This window comes from Passer domesticus, chromosome 9 (genome assembly GCF_036417665.1).
Source record: "Passer domesticus isolate bPasDom1 chromosome 9, bPasDom1.hap1, whole genome shotgun sequence".
In the NCBI taxonomy this organism is placed as follows: domain Eukaryota; kingdom Metazoa; phylum Chordata; class Aves; order Passeriformes; family Passeridae; genus Passer; species Passer domesticus.
The window spans coordinates 133,324-157,557 of record NC_087482.1 but is presented as its reverse complement, the minus strand read 5'-3'; the positions used below and the strand labels follow the sequence as shown (position 1 = coordinate 157,557).

The 24,234-nt window shown below is 41.7% G+C and overlaps 1 protein-coding gene and 1 long non-coding RNA gene across 9 annotated transcripts; both read right to left on the bottom strand.

Annotated features, from left to right (window-relative positions):
• Positions 1 to 230: 230 nt before the first annotated feature.
• On the bottom strand, positions 231 to 14,530 carry MAJIN (membrane anchored junction protein). Of its 8 annotated transcripts, none has more exons than XR_010368220.1 (11): positions 13,457 to 13,999; positions 13,121 to 13,166; positions 11,804 to 11,879; positions 9,255 to 9,380; positions 7,908 to 7,939; positions 7,012 to 7,121; positions 4,523 to 4,577; positions 1,639 to 1,711; positions 1,389 to 1,533; positions 873 to 1,092; positions 231 to 577 (listed from the first exon to the last, which is right to left on the bottom strand). XR_010368220.1 is itself a non-coding variant. In XM_064431880.1 (11 exons), exons 2-11 carry the CDS (start codon positions 13,555 to 13,557, stop codon positions 532 to 534), a joined length of 810 nt encoding a protein of 269 aa, XP_064287950.1. In that variant the 5' UTR covers positions 13,558 to 13,581; positions 14,384 to 14,530; the 3' UTR covers positions 231 to 531. The 8 variants fall into 8 exon arrangements, 7 of the variants coding, with proteins under 7 accessions (XP_064287950.1, XP_064287951.1, XP_064287949.1 ...); XM_064431880.1 differs by lacking the exon at positions 873 to 1,092 and adding an exon at positions 14,384 to 14,530 and having other exon boundaries at positions 13,457 to 13,581; XM_064431881.1 differs by lacking the exon at positions 873 to 1,092 and adding an exon at positions 14,021 to 14,198 and having other exon boundaries at positions 13,475 to 13,581.
• A 3,833-nt stretch (positions 14,531 to 18,363) lies between these two features.
• On the bottom strand, positions 18,364 to 21,258 carry LOC135307495 (uncharacterized). The gene is made up of 2 exons (XR_010368223.1): positions 20,656 to 21,258; positions 18,364 to 19,618 (listed from the first exon to the last, which is right to left on the bottom strand). It is a non-coding gene; the product is annotated as an uncharacterized LOC135307495 (long non-coding RNA).
• Between the last annotated feature and the right edge of the window lie 2,976 nt (positions 21,259 to 24,234).

Here is a 24,234-nt window from a genome sequence, read left to right as displayed (position 1 = left end):
TGGCATGTCTGAAATCTTCAATTCCAACCTCATCCTATTACATATTGAATGCATAAATAATTATCCAAGTTGTAGTGTAGCTGCAGTATCTAATGCAAAATGTTTCACTTTGACCTTTGTAAAGCTGTGAAGCATAGTACTGAAGTCCATATAATACTAGAAACCTCTGCTGCTTCTTTGAGGGAAAGAATATCTTCTGCATGGGTAAGTCTGATTAAAACAACACACAGTTCCAAATTGATGCTTGTTTTATTAGAATACCACATAATGTGAAATTCACAATTTATGACACTTAAGCATCAAAATCTTAAAGTTTCTTGCTCTATTCCAAAACCTCTAAGATGTGAAGAAAAACCCCATATTGTTCTAACCCAACAGAATGTTACTTTGAAAACATTAGCAAAGTAGAATTTAATTTAAAGCATTTAATAGCTGAGACAAGCAATGTGAAAAGCTGAATTACAGAAGAAACACTGCAACCCAACAGTCATACTACAAATCTACCTTTCCACAACAATTAGTACTTCCAGGTCAGTTTTTTCCACCAAAAAGATGTTGTAGTGGCGAAAAGATGATGCTGGGGAAACAGTAACAACAAGAAGAGCACATTAGACTTAAAATACTTCTCTGAATATTGGGGAAAAAAAAGCTAATTTTTGTCCAACAGAAGGACACAATGCCAGTAAACAACAAAACAAAACAACAAAACAGAGGGAAACTGAAAAAATAGAGGAAACAATGAATAACTTGTGCAGTAATGGTCTGGTCTCAGTCATTAAAGGAACAGCACACATTACAATTAACAAGGAGTATTATTTAAAAAAACAAAACAAAACAAAACAAAACAAAAACCAGCAGCTGCCAATATCCACCTGGTTCTGTGCAGTGATGGATGGCACTCACAGGATCCAGCCTCAGCAGCATGAGAGAACTCCTTTGGCCAGCCAGCAGGTGTCTGAACAGTGACACTGATTTCCATTTAAAATGGTGCCTTTGGGAGTCTAAGTCCAGATTTGCTCAATGGCCAAATAAAGGTCACATGCAGCTTCATGAGACTGAAGATCCATCCAGGAAGACACTGGCACTTCTCAGCTGAGAAAAGCCAAATTGTATAAGGGCTGTGATGGAGGTTTAGTGACCCTCTCTCATCAGGAGTTTTTCCCAAACACAGCTCAGAAGAGAAACATTTAGTGGTAACGCTGCCCCTTAGCATGAGATAAAATGACATACTTTTTTTTTTTTGCCTTGGGAGACTTTGGTTTAACCACAGAAAAGATGTCTCTATCCTTCAAAATTATGGAGAACAACCTGGCAGTGCCAGAATCAGCCTTTGACACAGTCTTGGACAGAGCCAGGACTGCCTCTGCTCATCAGTGTAGGATTAGTACCTTCTCCAGAACTGTGAGAGGCCTCTTCCTTCTGACTTCATGTTTCCTTTTTTTCCTGTTTGGTCCATTTGCTGCAGCAGCTGCACTGCACCCTTGGCCTGACTGGCTACTCTTTTTTGTTCAAGGCCAAATTCCACAGGCCCCCCTGTAAGAAACAGCAGCAAGAACAAAACCACAACCTCGCCCTCTACACACTCCCTGCGTATCCAGGGGAATGAAAGTCAGTGGAAACCAGGAATTTCTTACTCACAGAAACTCAGTTGGTCACAGTCTTTAGTAAGGGATGCTGGGCTGAACTCAAGCTCATTTGTTTTGGAGGAATTCTAAAAGGAGAAGGAACCCAAGAACTGTTACATAATGCTAAATTCTATTGTACAGTGATTTTTGTTAGCTTGCTTCCTAAAAGTATCAAAAAGCAAGGTCTACGCTCTTTGTTGTGTGGTTTCATTTGGGGATTTTTTATGTTATGATGAGGACTTCACCAAGGTATTTTTACACCTCCTTCATCAGGACATAACATAAAGCTATAATTTGTTTAAAAGATTGAAGCATACCAGATAGTGAACTAATAGTAGCTATGGAATAGACAGAGATTTCAAAAAACATGATCAGAAGAATTTTGGGACACGACAGTCACTGGACAGTGCAGCCCCTGGACATTCATCCTTCTAAGACGTAGTCCTGGGACACAGACTTAATTTGGAAGGGACAAAAATGAAAAATTCCAGAAGCAAGAGGTGGGCCAAGAATACCCATTAGGAAGGTGATCAACAACACAAAGTACCACACAAAACAAAATAACATATAGAAAAACAGCAAAATCAGCAGATAAGCTTCTAAAAGAGAGTAAACCCTAAAACAATGACAGGTCCTAATGGTATTTCCCTTGCACTCATCTCAGAACCATTTAGGTTGGAAAAGCCCTGTAAGATTGAGTCCAGCTGCTAACTGGGCACTGCCAACGCCATCACTAAACCATCCCCAAACGCCACATCTAAGCTCAGGTTAACACAAAATTCCAAAACTCTCATAGCCTGAGATCTTTGCAGTTTAGTCTGAGAGCATTAACTAAGTTAGGAAAATTCTTTGGAGCGACAGGCTGAGTCTCTTTCTTTCTTTTGACTCTCACTGGTGCACTGTGTAAGTGGAAAGACGTGCAGGTTTGACCACATTCATCCTGACCAGATGTCACCATCACAGGCCTGGGAGACATTTGGACGACGGCTGAAAATGCAATCCATTGAACAGTCATGTGCCTGTGGCACTTATTGCTCCTCATTCCGAATCCTACATCCCTAAGTCAATCCCACACGTACTACGTAGACAGATTTCCTTCCTGTTTAACGAAAGCCTTCCCATTTTGAGAAGCATTATAAAATACCAGGTTGATTTGAAACCAAAGCCATACACTGTTGATAAACTGAGAAAGAGCCTTGGAAGAACAACCAGAAAAACTCCAATAAAATACAGGATCTACTGACATATTTTTATCCTAAACCTAATCTTTCTTCTCATCCTGAATTAAAAGAAAAAAAACCAAACCAAACAAAACCCAAATGGAAAGCATGTCACAGAAATATTTGGCTTTTATCCTCTAAAAATGCATGTTAGGAATTAATAAGAGGACTTCTGCCCATGATTTCACACAGTACTTGTGACACCTGTTCTGGTGTTCATCAACAGAACAGTCTGTGTCTAGACAACCCTCTCAGTTTAACAGTGCCTTAACTAATGCAATTTTGAGGACAAGTCATGATGTCACAAGCAGCTGTTCCAGAGAAGGTTCTTCTCACCTGAGTTGGTATTTGCTGAGTTATTTTTGCATCACAGTTACAGTTTACCTGAAAAGTGCTCAAGACATGCCCTCCCACATTAGTTAACACAAGAAGAACTTAAGAGTAACCTCTTCCACCTGTCATACTGTTTCTCAGGGTCCAAGCTGCTAACCTAGAGCTTCAGCATTCAAGGACTCTAATGTCTTGAAAACTGTACAAACAACAGAGGAATTCTGGAGACATTGATTATAGCAAAGTGGAGAATAAAAAAGCATCTTTCAGAAAATTATCCTTATCTCACCAACAGTGTTTGGAGTACCTGAGGAAAGAAGCCAGAGGGCATGTGTAGAGACCTGTCACTTATACTGCAAAGATGAGCAGAGGGGGAAAAAAATGGATACAAATTTTAGAGACAAATAAACCTGCTTGTTTTAGGTAAGTTATTCTTTACTGAATGCTCCCAAGCAGTTACTAGGCAGTCTTCTTCCTATCCTGCAAATCCAATAAACTTGTCGAAAAACCCTGTTCTGAAAGAATGTTTTGGGCTTCCTTTGTGAGCAAACCCAAGAGAAATGTGTTTGCCTCCTTGAAAAAAAACTCTCTTCCAAAAGGTTAGAGAGAGGGAAAAAGCCAGGAAGGTGATAGTGTGGTAGGGATTTGAATTAAATTTAGAATGCGGTATCTAGAAAATATATGAAGTGCATTTGGAAGGATGTGCGACATCCAGGAGGACACGGGTGTTAGGGTGTCACTAAGAGCAGTTCTATCTGAGCAGGCTTGGAGCCTGTGGGCTAGAAGAAAAAGAATCTTCTTCTCCTAACAAGGTCTTTGGAGAACAGAGAGCAACAGCCAATCCCTCTGGAACAATCCTGTAATGAATTTGCCTTCTACTGACATAGTAAGAAAAGGCATGGCACTGTTTCAGAAACAGGGTGATGCCTGCACAGCCATCAGCAGAGAGAGGGACACTGGTGGGGAGTTGCACATGGTCACAACAAAGCCAGCGACAAGATGCCAGCACTCACTGTTGGCCCTTTGTGGAGTTCTCTATAAAGGGGCATGTGAGATGACAGAGTACTGGAGTCCTGGAGAAAAGGCAGGGCATCCCTCAGGCTCACCTCTCAGAGGCTGAGCTTACCCCCGAGCTTGTAGCTTGACAATCAGAAAAGTTTGTGTCATCTCGAAAAAATATAACTCATTCCTTTGCTAAGTCTGGTGAGGAGTCAAAAATGTCAAAAATTATGAGGGTGATGCAGGGAAAAGGGGACAAATTACCTGCAGGTATTTTTATGCTTGCCACTGTAAGGGTCCAGGACTAAATAGGTGCTGTTGTCTCTTTCTGAATATTCTGTAGCTTACCTTTTCAAATCCTTGCTCTGCTTTATTTATGTGGTGAACACAGTCAGCTCCAGTTCTAAAGAAAAGTAAGTAAAAACTGAGTTTGCAAAAAGTCACAAAAAGGAATCAGCCACTCCAACTACTTCACCAGAAACCAGGACTTTAGTAGGACTCTACTCAACAAGATATATATTCCTTAATCTGTATTTGTACTCATGTTTCAAAGTCTTCCTTAAAAACGAAAATATGCACTTATTCTGCTTTTCTAAAATGACAAACAAGCAGTTAAAGAGAAAAAGTGTTACATGAAAAGGGGGATGAGCAGATAGCTGAGAAAGCTTGTGAATCCTACAAGGTTACAAGGGCAGGTAGCAAAGAACCACAGAAAGATCTTGCAAGACTTGGTCATGGAGCATTAAAATGCCAGAGGAAACTCCATATGGGGAAGTATGAAGGAATGCATGTGCAGAAAAACCATCTTGGCTTCACTTGAGGTGATCCGAATCACTGGGAGTGCCACTTGGTGATTGTGATTTCTCAACACTCAGTAGCACCCCAAGAAAACCCAAATCCCCCAAGACTTGGGAGCAAAGGAGCTTTTCCAGAAAGAAGACAAAGAGCTGGTCTCATTACAGCAGACACACTCTGTCCTGGGGCAGGGAAGATGCTCAGCCTGAATAAGCTCTTCAGTCTAACAGTGTAACTGGAAAAAAATGACAGAAGGCTTGAAGCTAGTGCTCACCAATTTGATTTGGAATTCAAGCATACACTTAAGAATTACGGGTTATTCTAATCATAACTGCTGTGGCAAGATTCAGGACCTAGAGAGAACTGCCAGACTGGAACATGAAATAGCCCTTTTTGACCTTGTATTTTATTAATCTACAACTTGTGTCTTTGCCTGAAAGAAATAAAAAAGCATTCTGAATCCTGGGCTCATTCCTCCCTCATATCCAACAGTTGTACTGTGAGTAGAAACAGGCCAGGGGGATAGGGGTGGGATTAAAGGAGTATATTTGCATGAGCAGGAAAATAACTGACTTCAGACTTTGTTAATATCTCTGAATGAAGCACACTTGGGAACTGGGCAGGATATAAGGCACCAAGGTAGATGACTGGATATAGTCTGTACATGGGAGGGGAAAGGTAGGCATAAACACTTCTGATCACTGATGGATACAGGACTGTTTGCCACAAACTTGTGAGGATTCAGCATAGGTATATATTTTCTTCTTTTAAAAAAATACACTCTAAGAAGAAAGAAGCCTGCCAGCCTGTAAGTAACACTGGGTATCTGAGAGGTAGTCAAGAACTAAGGACAAGGTTAGCAAAGAGCTAGCCATATACCCTCATGTGGAAGGGTGATTCAGCTGAGCTGAGTGATTCACCCTGAGCTGAATTAGGAAGAGCTCTGCCAAACCACTGCCCTCCAAGCAGTGATCTCTCCCCTCTGCTCAAGGCTTCTGAGGCCCCTCAGCCCCAGTCTGGACCGGAAATCCCTGTACCTGACTGAGGCTCACAGCAAAGGGACATATGCAAACATGATGATGGGATTGGCAAATTTTTTTTCAAGTGGAGAAGCTTTGAGAGATGAGGCTGTTTAGTCTGGAGAAAGCTTGGATGGGATCTTACCAATATACACCTGATGGGAGGAAATGAAGAACAGAGAGCCAGGTTCTCCTCAACCCTCTTGTCTTCTGCAGGACAAGAGGCAAAGGGCACAGACTGCAAAACATAAAATTAAATTTGAATACAAGAAAACCCTTTTTTACTAGAACTGTGGTCATACAAGTGGCTGCAAGTGGCTCTCCACAGTTGTGGTGGTTCCACCCTCAGAGTCTACTCAAGACCTGAGGGAACTTGCTTTGGGTGACCCTGCTTGAGCAGGAGGGGTCTGAACTTGATGATATCAAAGGACCTGTCCAACCTCAACCATGTGTAAAATTCAGAGATAGAGATCTACTTGGGAATCACCATGAGAAGTTTAGCTACCAAAGAAACATATGGTGAAGTTGTGTGAGAATACTCATGTATACACACAACATGTGCAATTTCATGAGACTTTAAAGCACTTGGAAAAGAGCAAGTTCCAAGGCATCATGTCATCAGCCTCAAGCCAAGACAGCAGCATTTATCAGCTGGCTTAATGGAGCAGGCTGGGAGGCAGGTGGAAAACTGGTTCCAGTTCTTCCCTTGCTGTCCTGGACTCAGGTGTGCAAGCCAGTGCACTGTTCTAGCCGCTGAGCTATCACCTCACTGAGACTCAAAAGGTGATGTGAACACAGAGGACGTAAACAGGCAGAGCTCTGGTCAATAGTATGGGAACTTGGAAAGTACAGGACCACTTTTTTTCCAATATGAGCAATGATGCTTAGATTCTGTTAGCCATGGAAGAAAAGGAAGAAGGAAAAGGGGGTAAAGAATTGCACAGAAATGAAGCATGAAGAAGGTACAAGAGACATTAAAAATATTAATATGTGTCCTGGGAGACTCTTTTGGAGTCAACTTACCTGTCCATACATGACTGTGGGCATGAGGTATCATCTCTGACTTCCACTCTTCTCCTCTTCACTGCTTCTTTCATTGCAGTACTTTCTGACATTTCGTTTCTTCTCCTGACCTTCAAAGCATTGCAAATTTGGTATTGGTAACAATTGATTTTGACTTTTCTATTTTAGAACAAAATTCTTAGTTACATTCATATTTTGCAAAAATTGTTCCTGCTTACACTCTGAAAACAAAAAAAGGAGTCAGGACTAAAACAAGCACTGGGAGGTCAGCCAGAGAATTATGCTGAACAGTTTTAAACAAAGTATTTCTTTCTAGGATATCCTATTTCCTCCATTTTCAGAGGATTGCCAAGGAATGTAAATAGCAGGATTGCAGAGATAGAAAAAATTCCTTAGTGGAATTTGGACACTTCCTTGGGGGAATTTGGATTATTCTTTATTAATTCACTTCAGACACTTACCTATATTGAAAATAAATCTATCCTGAGCTCTCATTACACAAAAACTTCTCAAATAAGCATAACTTTGCTGTTTATGACACACTACCTACGGAACTACTTAAGTACTCAGCAATATCAACCTCACAGATGAAACCTCACAACCTCCACTGATGAAAACACTGGACAGCTCCCTCAGTCAGGCTTGCAGAAAATCCATGAAACTGAAGGCAGCAGGCTCTTAGGTCCTGATATAGGACTGCTTTCCAAGCCCAGCAGAACTGTCAGAAGAATGCCTCTCCCTTTGGATGGTTCTAGGTGAGAATTCAGTGCCACTTTACACTGCTTAACTCCTAGTGGTAGGAGAACTCTAGCATTGCCTAAAGGCATATATTCTGCTTCTCAAGAATACTTAGAACATAAATTAAACAACAGAACAAAACCAAATGCACAGCTTACAAGCTCATCACTGCCCTTGTTTACTTCTTCACCTGCAACAGAGGTATAAAACTTGGTGAGTATTTAGACTCAATTTTCTTTAACCAATTGAAAAATACATTTTTGCACTGCAATTTCTCTTCCAGGAGCAAGATAAACTACTGTGAAATAGTCTGGACCTGCATATGATACAGTGAAATAAAAAATGTTCAAATATAGCTCTTTCTGAACCAGAATTCCTGGCTATGAACACCAGATATCAATGGGATGGGACAATTACTTGTCTTAAAGAAGTCAAAGCATCTTCAGAAGAGAAGGGCCTGAAGAACAGTTAGCATCTCACTGTGCTTTGAGCACCAGATGGAAGATGCAAGGACATTTGGAACACAGCCTCTGGAGAATACTGTCCAGCTGTAGGATGTATGGGATTCACACATATTTCTCTGAACAAAAATCCCCACCAAGAGAAATTTGAGACATAAGTCTGAAAGTAACAGTGCCTTACACTGTTCCTAATTTCAGAATACCAATGCTGCTGTATAACTATCTGGATACGGCAATTAAATACTGTAGCAGGTGTGCAGGGAAGTGAGTGAACTGTCCATGGTTAGAAGTCTTTACATACAAACATGGGATGTTTGATAGGAAATGCAAATAGGCAAGACTAAGAAATTACTAGCTGGCCATCTTAAAAAGATCCCATGATCTGCTAGGCAGTCATGAAAGAAAAACAGTAAGTTTTTCCAGAGTCTGATAGTCACAACAGGAAACAGTATGAATACGCAGTTTTCTCAACAGGGGAGTTTAAATGTAGAGTCCCACAGAGGCCTTAGCTGTGGTTTGAGGTTGTTCAGAGAATTCATAGAAAACCTGGAAAATGAGACACTGTTGAGGTGAAAATGTTTGCTAATTACATAAAAGGCATTACTACCATGATTACTGTCTTTTTTACAAAAATCCATTATTTCTTTAGGAAAATAGCAACAAAGAGTGTGACATTCTATGTCAACAAATGTCGTCATGCACAAGGAAGAAAAACATGTGTCCCATATTCATGGATGTGCTGGCTCCAGCCCACTGACTGACATTAAAAAATGAAGGTTGGGAGCCACTGGGCATAGCTTCATGAAAATACCAGCTACAGAGTTACTGGTGGTTGGAATTTTAGAAAATTTTAGAAAAGCAATATGAGACAATAAGGAACACCCTGTTAAGCACTATTTCAAATTCACAGTACAGGCGTCCCACATGCAGTTTTGCTCTCTCTGATTCAGATACAGTAGGCAAAGGAAAAGAGAAAAGCAAGACATAGACCATAGATGTTTACAGAAATTACCCAAACACATAAAAATAATCACAGTGACTTACCACAAGATATGTTTCGCTGAAATGAGATCAATTCTAGATACAACGTACAAATGTAGGGATAAGGCACAAGATGGACATTCTCATGTTTGAATTTCATCTTTGATACTTGCTCCCATTTACTCAAATCTGAGAAGAATGGTAAGACTTGAAAACATAACACTAACATTTCAAAGGAGCACGAGTCCTGACAATATCTTCTAAAGCTTCAAAAGTTACAGCACACTGCACATGAGCACAAGGGAGCAAAAACAACCTGTTACTATGAACTTGTGAAACTGCACTAGTTACACACTACAGGAAACACTTATCCAGGTTTATTTATCCACACTGTCCCATCAGTCACCCCTATTAATAATGTTCTGTTCCCTTAACTGTGCTTGCCTTCAGTACTCCTGCAAAAAAACATGCCAGGCTCTTCCAAACCTATAAATAAAAAAAAACCTTCAACAAGTCTTCCTAATTAAAAAGGAATTATTTAAAAATTTTATTTAAAATTAAAAAGTATTTGGATTCATAGAAGCAGCATCATTAAATTTACTTTACAGTTAAAAATGGGAGGAAAAAAGATAATTAACATCACAACCACCACGGTTACAGCCATTCCTTCATGTGAGTGCAGTTCTGACATCCAGGAGCTTCTACTTGGAAGGTCAAATGGTGCTGGACATAAGTCTCCTCACACACCTCTGATTTCAGAGAGAAACAGGTAAAATGAATACCGTTAGTCCTCATTTGCTAGCAGAAACTAACATTTCAGGGACAGAAAATGATGAAACATTGATATGATCAGTTCCTTTAAGGACTGAAATTCCCTGATTTTTGGCTTGAGAGACTCATCGCTGGTGATTAATAAAGACACTCTGTCACTCTACAGAGAGGAGCCCAACACACCAACTGTAAGACAACTCCTCATGCCAGGCCTGTGAGCTCACAGTTCTCTTCCAGGCCCAGTGCTGGCTAAGCATGTGGATGGACTTACAAGTTCTAGAAATACAAGTTTGTAAACCAAACACTCTTCAACATACAGACAGAACTGGTTGAGCTTAAGAGCAAACTAATAATATTGGTTGGATTGGGTGTCTCCTGTATTATGATGCTCTTGGCTACCTTATCTTCTTGACTCCAACACGAGTAAGTTGCTGTCGTATGTACCTGCTTCAGAGAGAGAAAGAGGACGGCCTCGTTCCTCCCTGCTATTAGGAGGCATAATGCAGTCTTCTAAGACAGGAGGGGAACACCTCAGAGGTATTAATTACTCCTGCGCACTCAGAATCACAGGAAATGATGCCAGATCTGATCCAAAAACTGACACACCTTTAGGACCAGAAAATGCTAACATTTAACTGAATTACTTTTCAATAAAAGCCTCAGGAGAGTAACTTCTCAACCTAATACACAACAGCAACTACAACAGAAATATTAACAGTTACCATCTCTTTTATCAAGTTATTGTTGCTTTAAATTAAAAATCTGCAGAATAGGTAGCAGACACGACTAAATTCTTGTGCCATTCCAGTTGCACAACTCAGAAGAAAAAAAATGGAAGGCCACTTATGCATCCTGATGATAAAACACCTAGAAAGAGGAGGTGCCTGTAGTACAGTTGCTAGCTAGAATAATCCAATCTCAAATGCCTCAGCACTTCTGTATCAAAAGTGAAATCCCAGGAAACAACACTCCTCAAAACTTGTGCTTCTATATGACTATGCTATGCAATTGCACACAGCTTTTACAGCACTGCCTTTGGACAGCAGGCCAGACTGACAGCAGCTCAACGCCTCTGCAAACTTTAGGGAAGACAGAAAAGATCTGCTGACTGGTCCCCGAGGAGTGAGAAGCATGAGTGCATTAAGGTGACTATGGCGCCAATGACATTTGCTTCACAATTGTTTCTAGGCTTCAAGGACTGAAGAGGGGACCAGGATAACTGGATGACAATCCTGCAGGCTTTGTGTGTTCAAAAGCCTGCCTTGACTTCCAATTATCTTAGCTCAACTACTGCTTCTTGTAAAGCTCACTCTGTGAAGTACTTTTTGCTTCTCTCAGCCAACTCTGTGGAGACATGAGTACAGACTCACACTTGCTCCCACCCTCCATCACCAAAGGCTCTTGGTGGTTTAACCTTGAGGGACCGAACAAGAACAGCACTGTGAGTTTCCCTGCCCATAAGCCAGCATTGCTGGGCCTGTAAGGAGTGTTTTATGTTCCATGAACCTTTGGGAACAATGCACCAGCTGTGCTTCCGAGCGCATGAGGTGGGCTTCCTGGCACTTTATGTACACCTTTGTTTGCTCAGGCTAAACCTAATCTGGAACCCAGGGCTGCTTAGATGAAAACACTGCAAAACACTCTTATCACATCAGTTCTCTGCTGAAGGCAACACCTGAGGTGCTCACAATACCTTCAGCCAATGTCAAACTGCAAAGATTGAAGTAGTTCTACTCCAGCTAATGATCTGCACACTCCTACACATAAATGTTGACTTATGCTATGCCCAAAGGATACAAGTCATTGAATCTTTTCTTTTATGAGTAGGAATGAAAGGATACATGGAAAGACAGTGAAGTGGTCTGTAGAAAATGGATGTAAATCATCAAGATTTCCAAGGATTACGCGAATCACTTCCTGGAGAGGCCAAAAAATAAACAAAGAAAAAAAATTAAAAACATAGTCACAATTCCACTGTTAAGTACACTTTCAAGACATGGGGAAAAATTAACATTACTTTACAGTTTGCATAAATCATGGAAAGACCAGGTTCTACATATTCTGCAATTCCTCCTCCCCTTCTCCCCACTCCCTCCTGCCATTTTAGAGTGCACTGCACTGACAGACTTATAGAAATTTAGGTGAATGAGTACCTTAATCTTGAATTAACATAGAAGAATTACTATGGAAAATAGGGGTGTGCTTTTAATTCAGAAGTTTTAAATTTAAGGCATGTAATTTAATTTTTCCAGCAAAACACACACAGCATTTACCTACTTCTCTTTCTCTGAATATTGATCCAAATCAGTTATAAGCCAACTGCAGTTAAGCCCCAACAAACTCCTCCTCTACAAACACAAAACTTTTTTTAGTAATACCTTTCAACATTTGCAAAAGTGAAAAAAAATTGTAGTTCTTCATATCAATTAAAACCAGCACATTTTCTTCAGTAAGGTTTTCAATGCTGTTACTGTACTTTGAAGTTTTTTTAGAAATTATGTAATAGGAAGGAGCATTTTTAAGCAGGCAGTATATTTGTTTCAATTTCTTAGTCATGGCAGGGGCTTTCTTCTGGAAAAAGATAACAACACAACTCATCCAGTTTGTGCTTGGACACAAAGCAATGGCATCATTAAAAGAACACCCATTGGTTCCACAGTTGCAAGGAAAGCATGTGCAATTCAGCATTAGATTAGCCTCCATCAAGCCAGCTCACCAGTACTGCCACAGCTCCTGAAAAACCAAGAGGGATTAACAGCTAAGTCAAGCCTGACAACTTGAAAGTGGTGGTCAGTTTTGAGGCTGAGACTGAAATCCTGGGAAAGAGCTCCTGCTAGAATGACTCTGAAGAGGAATCAAACAGGAATTGAGTGTGACTAGCTCAACAAACAGGAGTTTCCATTTGTCCAATTTTAACAGTCAGTAGCTTCTTTGGAATATTTCAAACAAAAGCATGACTCTTCTACGCTAAATGTGGCCTGTTGAGGAACACTTTTCATTTGTGTCTTTTTTTTTATACTCAGACTCTCCATGGAAGTTCCCCATTACTCACACTTGAAATGCTACATTTGACAAAATGTTCTCAGTCCCATAACAAGCATATGGTTTGCTCAGCCTAACATCCATCTGAGGTCCTACGGACCTGCCTCAGCTCCTACCTCCGACTCCTTGGCAGCGCTTTCAGTGAGACCGAAATTGGGAGAGCTGTGAAACAAAGACAGAGTTGGAACCATCCCAGTCAAGACGCAATGAAGCTACATTTCGAGTAAGAGTTTAAACAGCAACAAAACATAATACCCACTGAACAGGAAAAAATACTCAGCAGGTAGATTAATTCCTAATCTATTACTCTTAAAAAACATCCCTTATTCACAAGGTTTGTTCCAGGTGAACTTTCTATCCACTTGTGTTTTGTGTTCTAAGGTCCTGTATTAACTCACTGCCACATGCAGCCAACAAACAGCAGGCTGACTTCTTGGCTTTAACACACATACCTGCTGAAGTTGCCATACCGGATTTTAAATTTGTACACATGCCTGCCAGCATGTAGAAATCTTGTTTCAGGCAATGGATAGGTGAATGGTTTCAACGACATCTCTCTCTCGCCCTGAACGCCAGACTAGGAAAGCAGGAAAGTCAAAGGTTAATTCCTAAAACCCCTCACCACATCTCCTTCTGTCCTATGAAAAGATTTGATGCAGTTTTTCTTCCAGGGGACATTTGCAGAGAGAACACTCCTACCAGTCAGCAAGCGGCTGATCTGAGTGTCTCGTTTCAACAGCGCCCTGTTTTTGAGCAAGATCCGAGGACAGACCTGGAGCAGATGGCCACCTCGTCTTCAGCTGCGCTGCCCTGCAACTGTCTCAGGCGAGGTCCCTGAAGCTTTACGGGCCTCGTGCCCCGCGGATGGCAAACCTCCTTCCCCCCCTACCGGACTCCTCCGCAGAGCCGCGTAGGGCCCGCGACCCGCACCGGATGCGAAGTAAGCCCCGGTTGCCGCGGATCCCAGCTACCCCCGAGAGTCCGGCCCGCAAGAACTCGTTGTTCCGCACTCTCACCGCACGTCCCCGGTGCCCCCGGCCGCCGCCGCAGCCACCAGCGGCGAGCAGTGCTCGGCTGCCCCCGGGGTGGGGCGGAGAGCCCCGGCCCGCTGGGGCAAGGCCGTGCCCCGCCGCGGACGCCAGCGCAGAGTCTGGCCTGCCAGAACGCGAGATGCCGCCGCCTTTCCAGAGTCGGGGGCCTGAAAGGCCTCCGGACAGCTCCGGCGCCCACCGGCCACCCTCCGCTCCACGTCCACCGGTCCAACTGTGCCCACCAAGCCCTCGCCTCCGGCGGGGCCGAGCCGAGGCTGCGGACTGAGCGGTGCCGAGCACAACCGAACCGAGCCGAACGGAGCCGAACCAATGAGAGCCTAGCCGAACCTAGCGGAGCGCAACCCAACAAAGCCGAATGGAGACGAACGAAGTCCAGCCCAGCCGAGCGCAGCCGAGCCCAGCCCAATCCCGCCGGGCCCAGTTGGGCGCAGCTGCAGGTAGGGAGGGGGGCATGGCCGAGAGCGGGTCCGCAGGGCTTCAGCCTCTTTCCTCTGAGGGGTAGTGGGGCCGGACGTGCTGGTGGGGACGTGCTGGAGTTGGCTGGACTGCTGGGGTGACATCTCAGATGAGGCAGTGGCACCAGGAGGCTCCAGGGGGCACTAAACCTGCTGGGAGAGGGGCTAGGGATCGATCCTTAGCCACTACATAGCTTCTTTCTTTTCCCTTTCTGACTCACACAGGGTCCCTGCTCCACTTCTGCTGCTTCCTGTTGTCCTCCTTTTATATAGCTGGAACATTTTATATACTGCATCTCTTTAAGAAAGACTGTAATTGAAAGATTTTTCTTTTCCCCACAGTGTTAATATCCATGGACTGTTACAGCATCCCTCACCGTCCAGTCAAGGTGAAGTCCAGTTCCTATAAGCAGCTGGTAAAGACATGATGTAAAGAATAATTCAGCAGCTGCAGAACAATTTTGAATTTATTTTCACTGTCTTTTGGTTTTAAAAAAAAGCAAAATTAGCTTAGGGAGTCAGGAAGTAAATTGATGCATTGATTTCATGCACAAGCAGAAACTGGTATCTACCAGTGTTGAAGCAAGCAGATAATGCTAATGTGAATTTGGCATGCACGCTCCTCTAGCAATCTGAACACTGTGTACACAAGCCCAGTGCTTTATGGCTTTGTTCTTTGCCTCTTGGAAGCTGTAGCACTTTCATTCTTCCGGAGGCAAATCATCGTCTACTTCTCACATAGAACATTGTGTTGGCTGCGAAGCACTCTGACGCACTGCTTCGGCCGGAAGACACCTAGACCTTGCACGAATGTTCTCAGCACTGCATATCTCCACATTCTGCCCTGCTTGGTGTCTAAATCTGGATAGAAAGCATTATGCCTACATCTTGCACGGAGAAAATGTGTCACAACAACACACTTGCGCGGAGCCTTCCCCTGGAACTTCTAGAAACTTGTATTTGCACCCCTTCAAGCAGCAGTTCTCTTTCCTATACAACCTGTAAACTGCTGCCAGATTGTGGTGCTCTCTGCCCCTCCTTCCCAGCTCAAAGTATCAGCAAATCACAGCCTTGCAAGTACAAAAGGTCCCAAGAGACGTCACACTGCATACACATTGCCCTGGCACTGAAAAGCAACAGAGCTGAATGCTTTTGCTGAGCTTCAATTCTGGCAGATCACAGAAGGTGAAGAATGAAGCAGTATGGCACTGGACTTTTGTGCACAGTGAACGGAATTGCAAAAATCCAGCAAGATATCATTCACAAACAGAGTCTCCTTGATATGCTCTTGCTTCTTGAGAATATAATGGGTAGCCGTGGACCTCATGGCAAAATGTGGAGATAAGCACTTTCTTAAGCATTCACTGTGGCATGATTCTGCGAAACCAAAGGTGTTCCTTCTCCAGACAGCTTTGGAAGAGCACACAATATCTTGCTGTTTGGCACTCTCCTTCTCAGATAGACCTGCCATCCCATTTTTCACTCCCATGACTCTCCTGGCAATTTAGAGCATCTGCTCCCACAGAAAAAGGCTGTAGAAGAAAAAACTAATCCATGGGATGTGCCTTCCCTGTTCCTCAAGTAATCCACATCAAACTCACTGGTGCACTCTCTTCTACACTTCTCTGCTACATCTATCATAGGGTTCTTGGCATATCAAAGTGAAGGAAGCGCAAGAGTTTCCAAAAGGGCTGGAAAAGGAATAGGTAGCAGCACAAGTATGTTGTTGAAGTTGTTCTTCCATAAGATTGCTAATGTGATTTCAGCAAGCAGGTGACTGGCAGCCACATTCCTCTAGCAGTCTGAACGCTGCGCACACAAGTCCGGTGCTTTGCGGCTTCATTCTTCACTGCTTGCAAGCTGAGGTGCTTTCGTTCTCCCAGAGGCAAATTGGCGTCTGCTTCTCGCGCAGATCAGGTGCACTGATTCTTCCAAAAAGGCTCAGGCCAGGCACTTACCTTCTCAGTGTTACGTAGCCCTTTACTCTGTGTCTCTCGTCATCTGAATCTTACCAAAAGGCTTTTTGACTACGTCTAGCAAGGAGAAAATATGCCACAGACTTGCCCAGAGTTTGCCTCTGAGTCTTTTATTTGCACCACATTCAAGGGGCAGCCCTCTTTCCTATACAACCTGCATAGTGCTGTCCGATTGCTGTGCTCTCTGCACGCTCCTTCCCAGCTCAAAGTACCAGCCTGCACATTACAGTCTTACAGTGTAATTATACATAAAAACCCGATAACAACATTATTTATTATTATTATTTATTATTATTAAAATGGAATCTACATCTATCCAAAACAAAGCAAAACAACTCATACCAGACAAAATTAAGTTTAGCTTTGTATTTTGCTTGTTTTTTATCTGAATGGTGAAACAAGTCTGCTAGTCATAGAGATATAAATATGAAATTTGTCATGAAGGATAGGGTTACATCCTAACAAACATAGAGTTTGTGTTAGTTGAAGCTATTATTTCAGAAGTTCAATTCTATTCTCACTCCATGGACTAGATTCAAGGAGATTTAAAAAAATCGACAGACTAGGATGGCAATGCACATTCTGGTATTTGATACATACATGCAACTCTGCTGGAAAAATTTGGGAGGAAATTTGATTGTGCTACATGATTACTATTCAGTTTTCTAATTCCATGTGGATTTTATTTGCACAACTTTATAACAGGCTTAGTAACACAGCACACCAGTAACCTTGGATAATTTATATATTATTGAAGTCTTACTGTAAAATATTGAATGTAACAAGTTCATCTCAGTATAGTTGTTTCAGAATATGACTTATGGATATCATTAATTATATTACCAACAATTTATGTTTCAAAAGTTGAAATAACTTTATCTCATGTGTCATACATTGGTGCTTTATTTGCATACTTAATACTTCACAGAAATTACATTAAAATTTTTCGGTTTTAGATCATATGGGAGAGAAAAATTGTCTAGTAAAAAAATAAAATAGAAGGCTAAAAAGAATAAGTTGCTCATTCTCAGACAGAATGGTAAAAATAAGGAAAAAAATTGAATGTTCACTATAAAACGTAATCAGCAAATAAAAATAGAAAAAAATACTGGTGTCAGAGAAAAAAAAGTGAGACCACTTTTCAGCAGGGCTTAAGTATTGCACAGAAAAGGAGTAAGAGGAAAGTCAGGGAAAAAAAGGGGGAAAGAAGAAAGAAAGAAAAGAAAAGGAAGAAAATGAAAAAGAAAAAAAAGAAAATAGGCTGTGTATCGAGATCCTTGCATTGAGTAACACTACATGGGGAATTTCAAACAAGATGGTCAGTCACTGTGCATTAGTTGCCCCAGCTGCCTCACCTGCATTCTCCAGCAATGCCTCCACCCCTGCTCTCCTTGCCTATATCAGGTGCTATGGGACTGGCTCTGTCTATGACTGCCCACAGCCTCTGCCAGGGTTACCCAGGGCTCCAGCTCAGCTCAGCTCAGGGAGCAGTCCTGCTCTTTGCTGCTCCCTGATGTACATGGCCACATGACCAGGATGTGTACAAACCAATCCTTTAATCACACATGAAACATCTGCTGCTTATCCTTGGTATGCACAAGAGATTGTCATGTGATAATTTCTGTATCTGCGCCATACGATAGTAACTGTTTACAGGGGTCTTATCTACTCAGAGGATGGTCACTTCTGCACAGGAACCATCTGGAGTTTCTGAAGAGGTCAGGTTTTTCACCCAAGGTCTTAGTTAATACTTTGCACATACAGACTGGTACACATGACATATTTCACCTGGGAAAATCTTAGGGACAGTTTGAAATTCTGACCTGGAGAGGTCCTCTGCAAATTAGTCAATGGTTTTTTGGGAAGATGACTAAGATTTCAGTAATAAACTTCTCTCCAGTCAGTCCATTATCTCAACTATGTAGATAGCTTCAGCAGGAATTTCTGAACCACACCAAGAATTAATGACTTAAGTGCATTGGGTGTGCACAAAAGCTCAGAACTCATATCCTGTTCTACAACAATTATAGCTGAAGAACAAATTTGAGTCTAACTTGCAAATTATGTTTCATGCCTTTCACAAACAAGAAAGAAACTAACAAATTATTCTGCTGATGCTGTGGACATGAGAATAGCAAAATTATAACAGCTTAACTGCTGTCATCTGAATCTATCATATCTATAACTGAATATATCTCCTCACTGTAGTTGAAAACAAGACTGGATATACTGAAAAACAAAACAGGAGGAACACATACGTGCCTTGAGGCTTGCAGGTCTGCAATGACAAGGCTTGCTTTGATCAAAAACTGAAGTAACATTCTATTGAGAACAGTCCCCTCCAATAAATCTCCTGGTTCCCTGTTGAAGGGCATTCTCAGTCCTCCTCCTTAACATAAAACTTGACATAAAATTACACTAGTATAATTTGTAGTTGCCCATCTTTAAAAAAGACCCGTAAGCCCTTCAATCCATTATTACCACCTCTCCAGATTTACAATGGAAATATGCATAGGAATGATTTTATTTTAAGCAGAAATAATTCAAATTATATTATTCAGCAACATTAATTCAATCCTATAAATATTTAAAGGTGGGTATTTATGGGTATGACTTAATAAGCATAGTATAATTAAGAAGCCTTTGCTTAATTACATATTTAGATGCTAGACAATATCTTGCTTCCCAACTGAACTCCTGAAACATATGCACAATTTTAATTTTAGACTTCGAAGCACTTCTCCCAAAATATTAGTTTTAAATGTCAGTGTTCCAGACTCTAGACAAATGCAGTAAATGAAAATGTGATCATAAAAGATGTGATGGCTGTACAGCATCTAGAGTGCATTGACACCACCTTAGAACATTTCTTACATGCAGTATCTAAGTAGGACTCAGAGATTTTGTAGTTCTTCTCAGCTGCCATTTGTGATTCTTTACCCTGTTATTTTTTCCCCATGATTCTTTTCCTCGAAGCTTCCATAGTACATCAACCATATTTTTGTGATCCTGTAAAGTACTCTTCTCATATTCATTGTAGAAAATTTGAAAGAAACTGCAAGGTGATCCTTTGGCTCACAATGTCCACTCCTATTTCCACATTAGTTTCTGTTGGGATGTCATCCACTTGCCTAAAAATAAAGATCTCAGTTTAAGCTAGTGCATTTTCAAAACTGCATTTAATCACGATACAGTTGCCTAAAGGTGGACATCCTATTTTGCTATTTACACAATGGAAGATGTTATGGATAGACAGCCCTCAGCAGGAGTGGTTCAGGTGACTCAACTTTATCAAGTTGACAATACAACAACATGAAGGAAAAGTACTGCAGAGCATCACACTAGAACCTTCTCCTCCTACTCATTCCCTCCATATTTCTGCTCAGTCTTGCTACTTCTTCAAATCCATCATTACCCTGCTTTTCAAAAACCACAAACAATGGAGGTTTATTTTTCCTTTTCTGATAGCAGGATTTCTTTCCCCTAACCTCAGATTAACTACCTTGAAAGTAGAAGATTCAGTTTTCAGGGACAAAAAGTTGTTGCTTCTCTAAGACAATTCTGAGAGGAGTCACAGCTTCTAGTCTTACAGAAGCAGAAAGTTTGCAAAACCCAGCACACCTGGACACCATGGTCACCCTCTGTCACAGCCAAAACAAATTAACTAGATCATGCAGATATCACATGTTCAGCCAATAAATATTGCAGTTGTTATATGTAGTACAGTGTGGCTGATGATTTACATGCTTAACTTCTTGCTCTAACAGTCTACAGATGTTGGCAGCTGAAAATTGCTCTGTCACTGAGTAGCATGTAGGATGGTACAGAATTCTACACTTTGCCCTGCAAGGTGGAAGAAGACCTGTAATATAAGACTCTGACTGGATGAGAAGGGCTAGCTAGGGATAGATGGGACTGTCAAAGAAAAACAGATCAAGGATGTTCTGAGTGGGCCTGGGAAGATATACAGACACAGTTTCCTCTTTCTTCACCGACATCACATTGTATACATGCAGGGTCCCACTCCAGAGGGGAGCAACCTTGTTCCCACCCCGCCAGGAACTGTGGGGCAAGACGCCAGAGGAATGAAGAGTGTCCCCTTTTCACCCACTGACGTGATCTCTCAGCCCACCTTCGGCCCAGTCCCAGATGGATAGCTCTTGCTCACCTGGGTCAAAGGAGGTGACTCACTCCTAGATAATTCCAACAAGGTTTTTAATGTGGATCTGTGGATCCAAGGTGTAGGAAAGGTCAGGGTTGCAGGAGAAGGATCAGCTTAACAGGGAGACATCCAACCAGAAGGACACTGAGAAAAGAATCCCACCACTTGGGCAAGGGTCCAGGGTATATATTTGGGCTAGGGTAGGTGGGATTACAATATAAATGGTCCAATGGGGAAAGGGATGGGATGAGGTAATACAGAGCAATGCAGTGAAAGGTGAGTGACCTCAGGTGAGTGACCAATGAACACTTGAGGTACTAAGAATGTTCTAGATGGAGGCAGACACAACATTTGCTATTCTAATTTATATTACCATACTTGTCACAAAGATTCATGGGAGATTACTGCTGAGACTCCTCCCATGGCATCCTTGAGGTAAGTTTTTCACAGCCACCTCCTATGTATGCAGAATAAGAAGACAGGAGTCAGAAGTACTTAATACCATAAATGCCTTCACTGACAGCACATATTTGAAGAATTCAGTACTGACAGATTTCTACAAGGACACAATCCCTTCACAGACCTGACAGCAATGCCTGACCTTCCCTGTAGTGGTTTCAGCATTCATCTGACCAGGTAAACTGCTCAAGTTCCATGGATAATCAGTAATATGGACCAAGGTCCCAGTGGCACATCATTGTGGACGGCTGCCTACAAGCCACAAGAAGCTAGCACTTATTCATCTACCCTAAGCAGGAAATGTTTGCTTCAGGTGCTCAGCACCATGAGTCCTTCATTACCAGCCTGAGTTTACATGAGTTCACTTTCTCTTGCAGCAAAACCAGTCAAAATATATAGTAACACAAGTTACAGGTTTATTTAAATAGGCAGAGAAGTCTGAGGCTCAGACACAAGACTAAGAAATCAAACTGTCACTGACATAAATCCCAAATTATGCTTTTTCTTTCAGTAGCTATTAGTATATTGAGTCTATATCCCTCCAACATGGAATATCTGAGGAATTCAAGAAAAAAAAAAGTTTTAGGAGATATTTAATATTTCTATAACTTTTATCCTCCTACTCACAATCCTTTCCACACCATTAGTTTAAATTTTTGGAGTCTGACAGTTGAAGAGTATTGTGTCTTGTTCTGATCACTGCCTTCAGTTGCCAAATTCAATCTCGTACAATTTAAAAAAGGAGAAGTTTTCAAATTAAATTTCCTTACACTGTTAGTGAGTACAATGAAAGGACATCTGAGTTAAGAACTGTGGGAGTCACCAGCTGAGAGGGAAGTGTTTGAAGTTGGATGGGAGCTTTCTATTCTTTACAACTGCTCATTCAAGGATCCATTCCCATGCCTGTAAAAATCTGTACTTCAAAGCATTAAGACTGTAGTTGAATGCATAGGGGAACTACACATGGCCTTTATCAAAAGGCAGTCAAAGAGAGGTACAACATTTTATATTTGTTTGGAAGCAGCTAATTTTACACTGTCTTGGGGAAGTTGCTTCTGTTGGTTCTGTAGCTCAACTCCAGATATAAGTATACATTAGCATAAAGAGATAATTTTGATAATATTCTATGGCACAATACAGTATCTCTATCCAGACATATATGCTTGAAGGAAATTTATACAAGATTTTCCACAAATTCAGCCTTTGATAGAATTATTCAAATGAAGACAAGTTAAAAGTGTCTTTGATTTCCAGCCTATGGTAAATACCTGAGTCTGTGTTGTAGAGCAATTCCATTTTCCAAAACTTACAGCTCTTCATTTATGGAACTCGTACCAATGAAAAAAAAAAAGCTGGACAGCATTAAAAATGAGCCCATTATTATCTCTTAAAAATTTCCTTTCTAAAAAGCATGAAGTAATAACTACATAGCTCACCAGGAAGTTTGAGGGAAGAGTGGATGGAGTTTTGCATTTAGATCCTTCAGTCCATAACTGTCATGTGACAAATCCTTTTCTTTCTCTCTTTTTTTTTTTTTTAATCATTAGTGGCATCATCTTAAGCTGCAGAGATGCCTAGACCTCAATGGCATCTTTGCTCTTCTATTAGCAATGAATGAACAAATGAAAAGGCATGAAAAAATTCACGAAAATAAGTTTAATAAATGGATCCCTTTATGTGCTGATTTTTCTTTCAGATATCTCTCCGGTTCCTTGATTATCTCTTTTTCCTTTGTAGAGCCTTTTCCCAATCTGTGCACAGGGACTGATACCAGAGGAAGGTTGCTAAGCAACTTCAGATGAAAATCAACTAGTGGACTACTAGGCACTTCTAATGAAGCCTTCTTGAGCCACTTTAGTCTTCACACCTCACAAGTAAGCCTGGGATTATGAACTGGTGTAACAGATAGGAAGTGGTTTCTAATTAGTATACCTGAGTGTACAGAGAAGCAGCATGCCAGAAGGAAAGTTATTAATGAGAGCAAGATATACACACTTAATATTCAAGGGTTACAGACTGAGAAATCATGGAGCGACCAGCTAGAAAGGCTTCTGAGTTGCACAATTGTGCAAGCTGCCTAAGCTTCAAGTAAAAAGCTGAAAAGTAAATGAAATGGTAAACAACATCAAGAGTGAAGTATTTGGTTGCATCTATATTATTAAATAAAGCTCCTGGAAATACTCCTGGACACTATTTCATATTGTGTTAGTCTGCTGGAATTCTCCCTGAAAAGCTTCTGCTGATCACAATCTCCTAAAGCATTTCTTAGGACTGTTGGGGAGTTAACACTGACTATGGATGACACCCAAAAGGCACTGTGGATGTATTCATGATGTCCTGCAGCATAATGGAGTTTAATAGTTTAATAGTGTCCTAGGTTGAGAAGGAAGTGAGTTTTTGTTGCAGGTTGTGGTCAAATCAATCAGTGCTTGGATTTGAATGTTGGCACCTGGTTTGCCACTGAAGGTATGGACCACCTCTGAGAACACAGTGTTAATAGAGCAGAGAACTCTCAGGGAAACTCTCTTGGTTTCAGTCCGTGAAGGAGGTCAGACCTCCCCTGTCCAGCTAGGTGAGGTGACCAGGGTGAGGTACGCAGGAGCCTTGGGCAGAGGAGGGGGATGAAGTCTTTGCAAGATGGAAAGGTGGAAGAATATTGAGAGGCATCGGTCCCCCCCAGGACAGAGACAGAGAGAGCCAGTGCCTGTGCTGCCTTGAAATTTGATATCATGGACTGGCAGCACGGCCGGCCAGAAGGAGAGGTGGGGGATGCGGCACCGAGAACCGGCCTCCGTGGGAATTCTAGGCAGACAGAGGCGAAGATTTTAACTCTTTTCTTGAATAATGGGAACCTTACAAATACTGATCCTCCTGAATCTGAATGAGGAGAAAGAGAGGTGAAACAGGAGGAAATGGGCATGTGTGATGAAAGTTGGTGCACGTGAGAGATGTCAGAAGAGTTGAGAAGAATCCTAGGTGGGGGAGATGATGGAGTGGCCTTGGGCTGGACTCTTTTCTTGTATGGCCATGGACAGACCCGTGTTTTTCCTCTGACACAGAGACTGCATTTAGGGGGAGACAATGCCTTGGAGCCAAGAGAGTGTGGTGAAGCAGTGGCGTGAACCA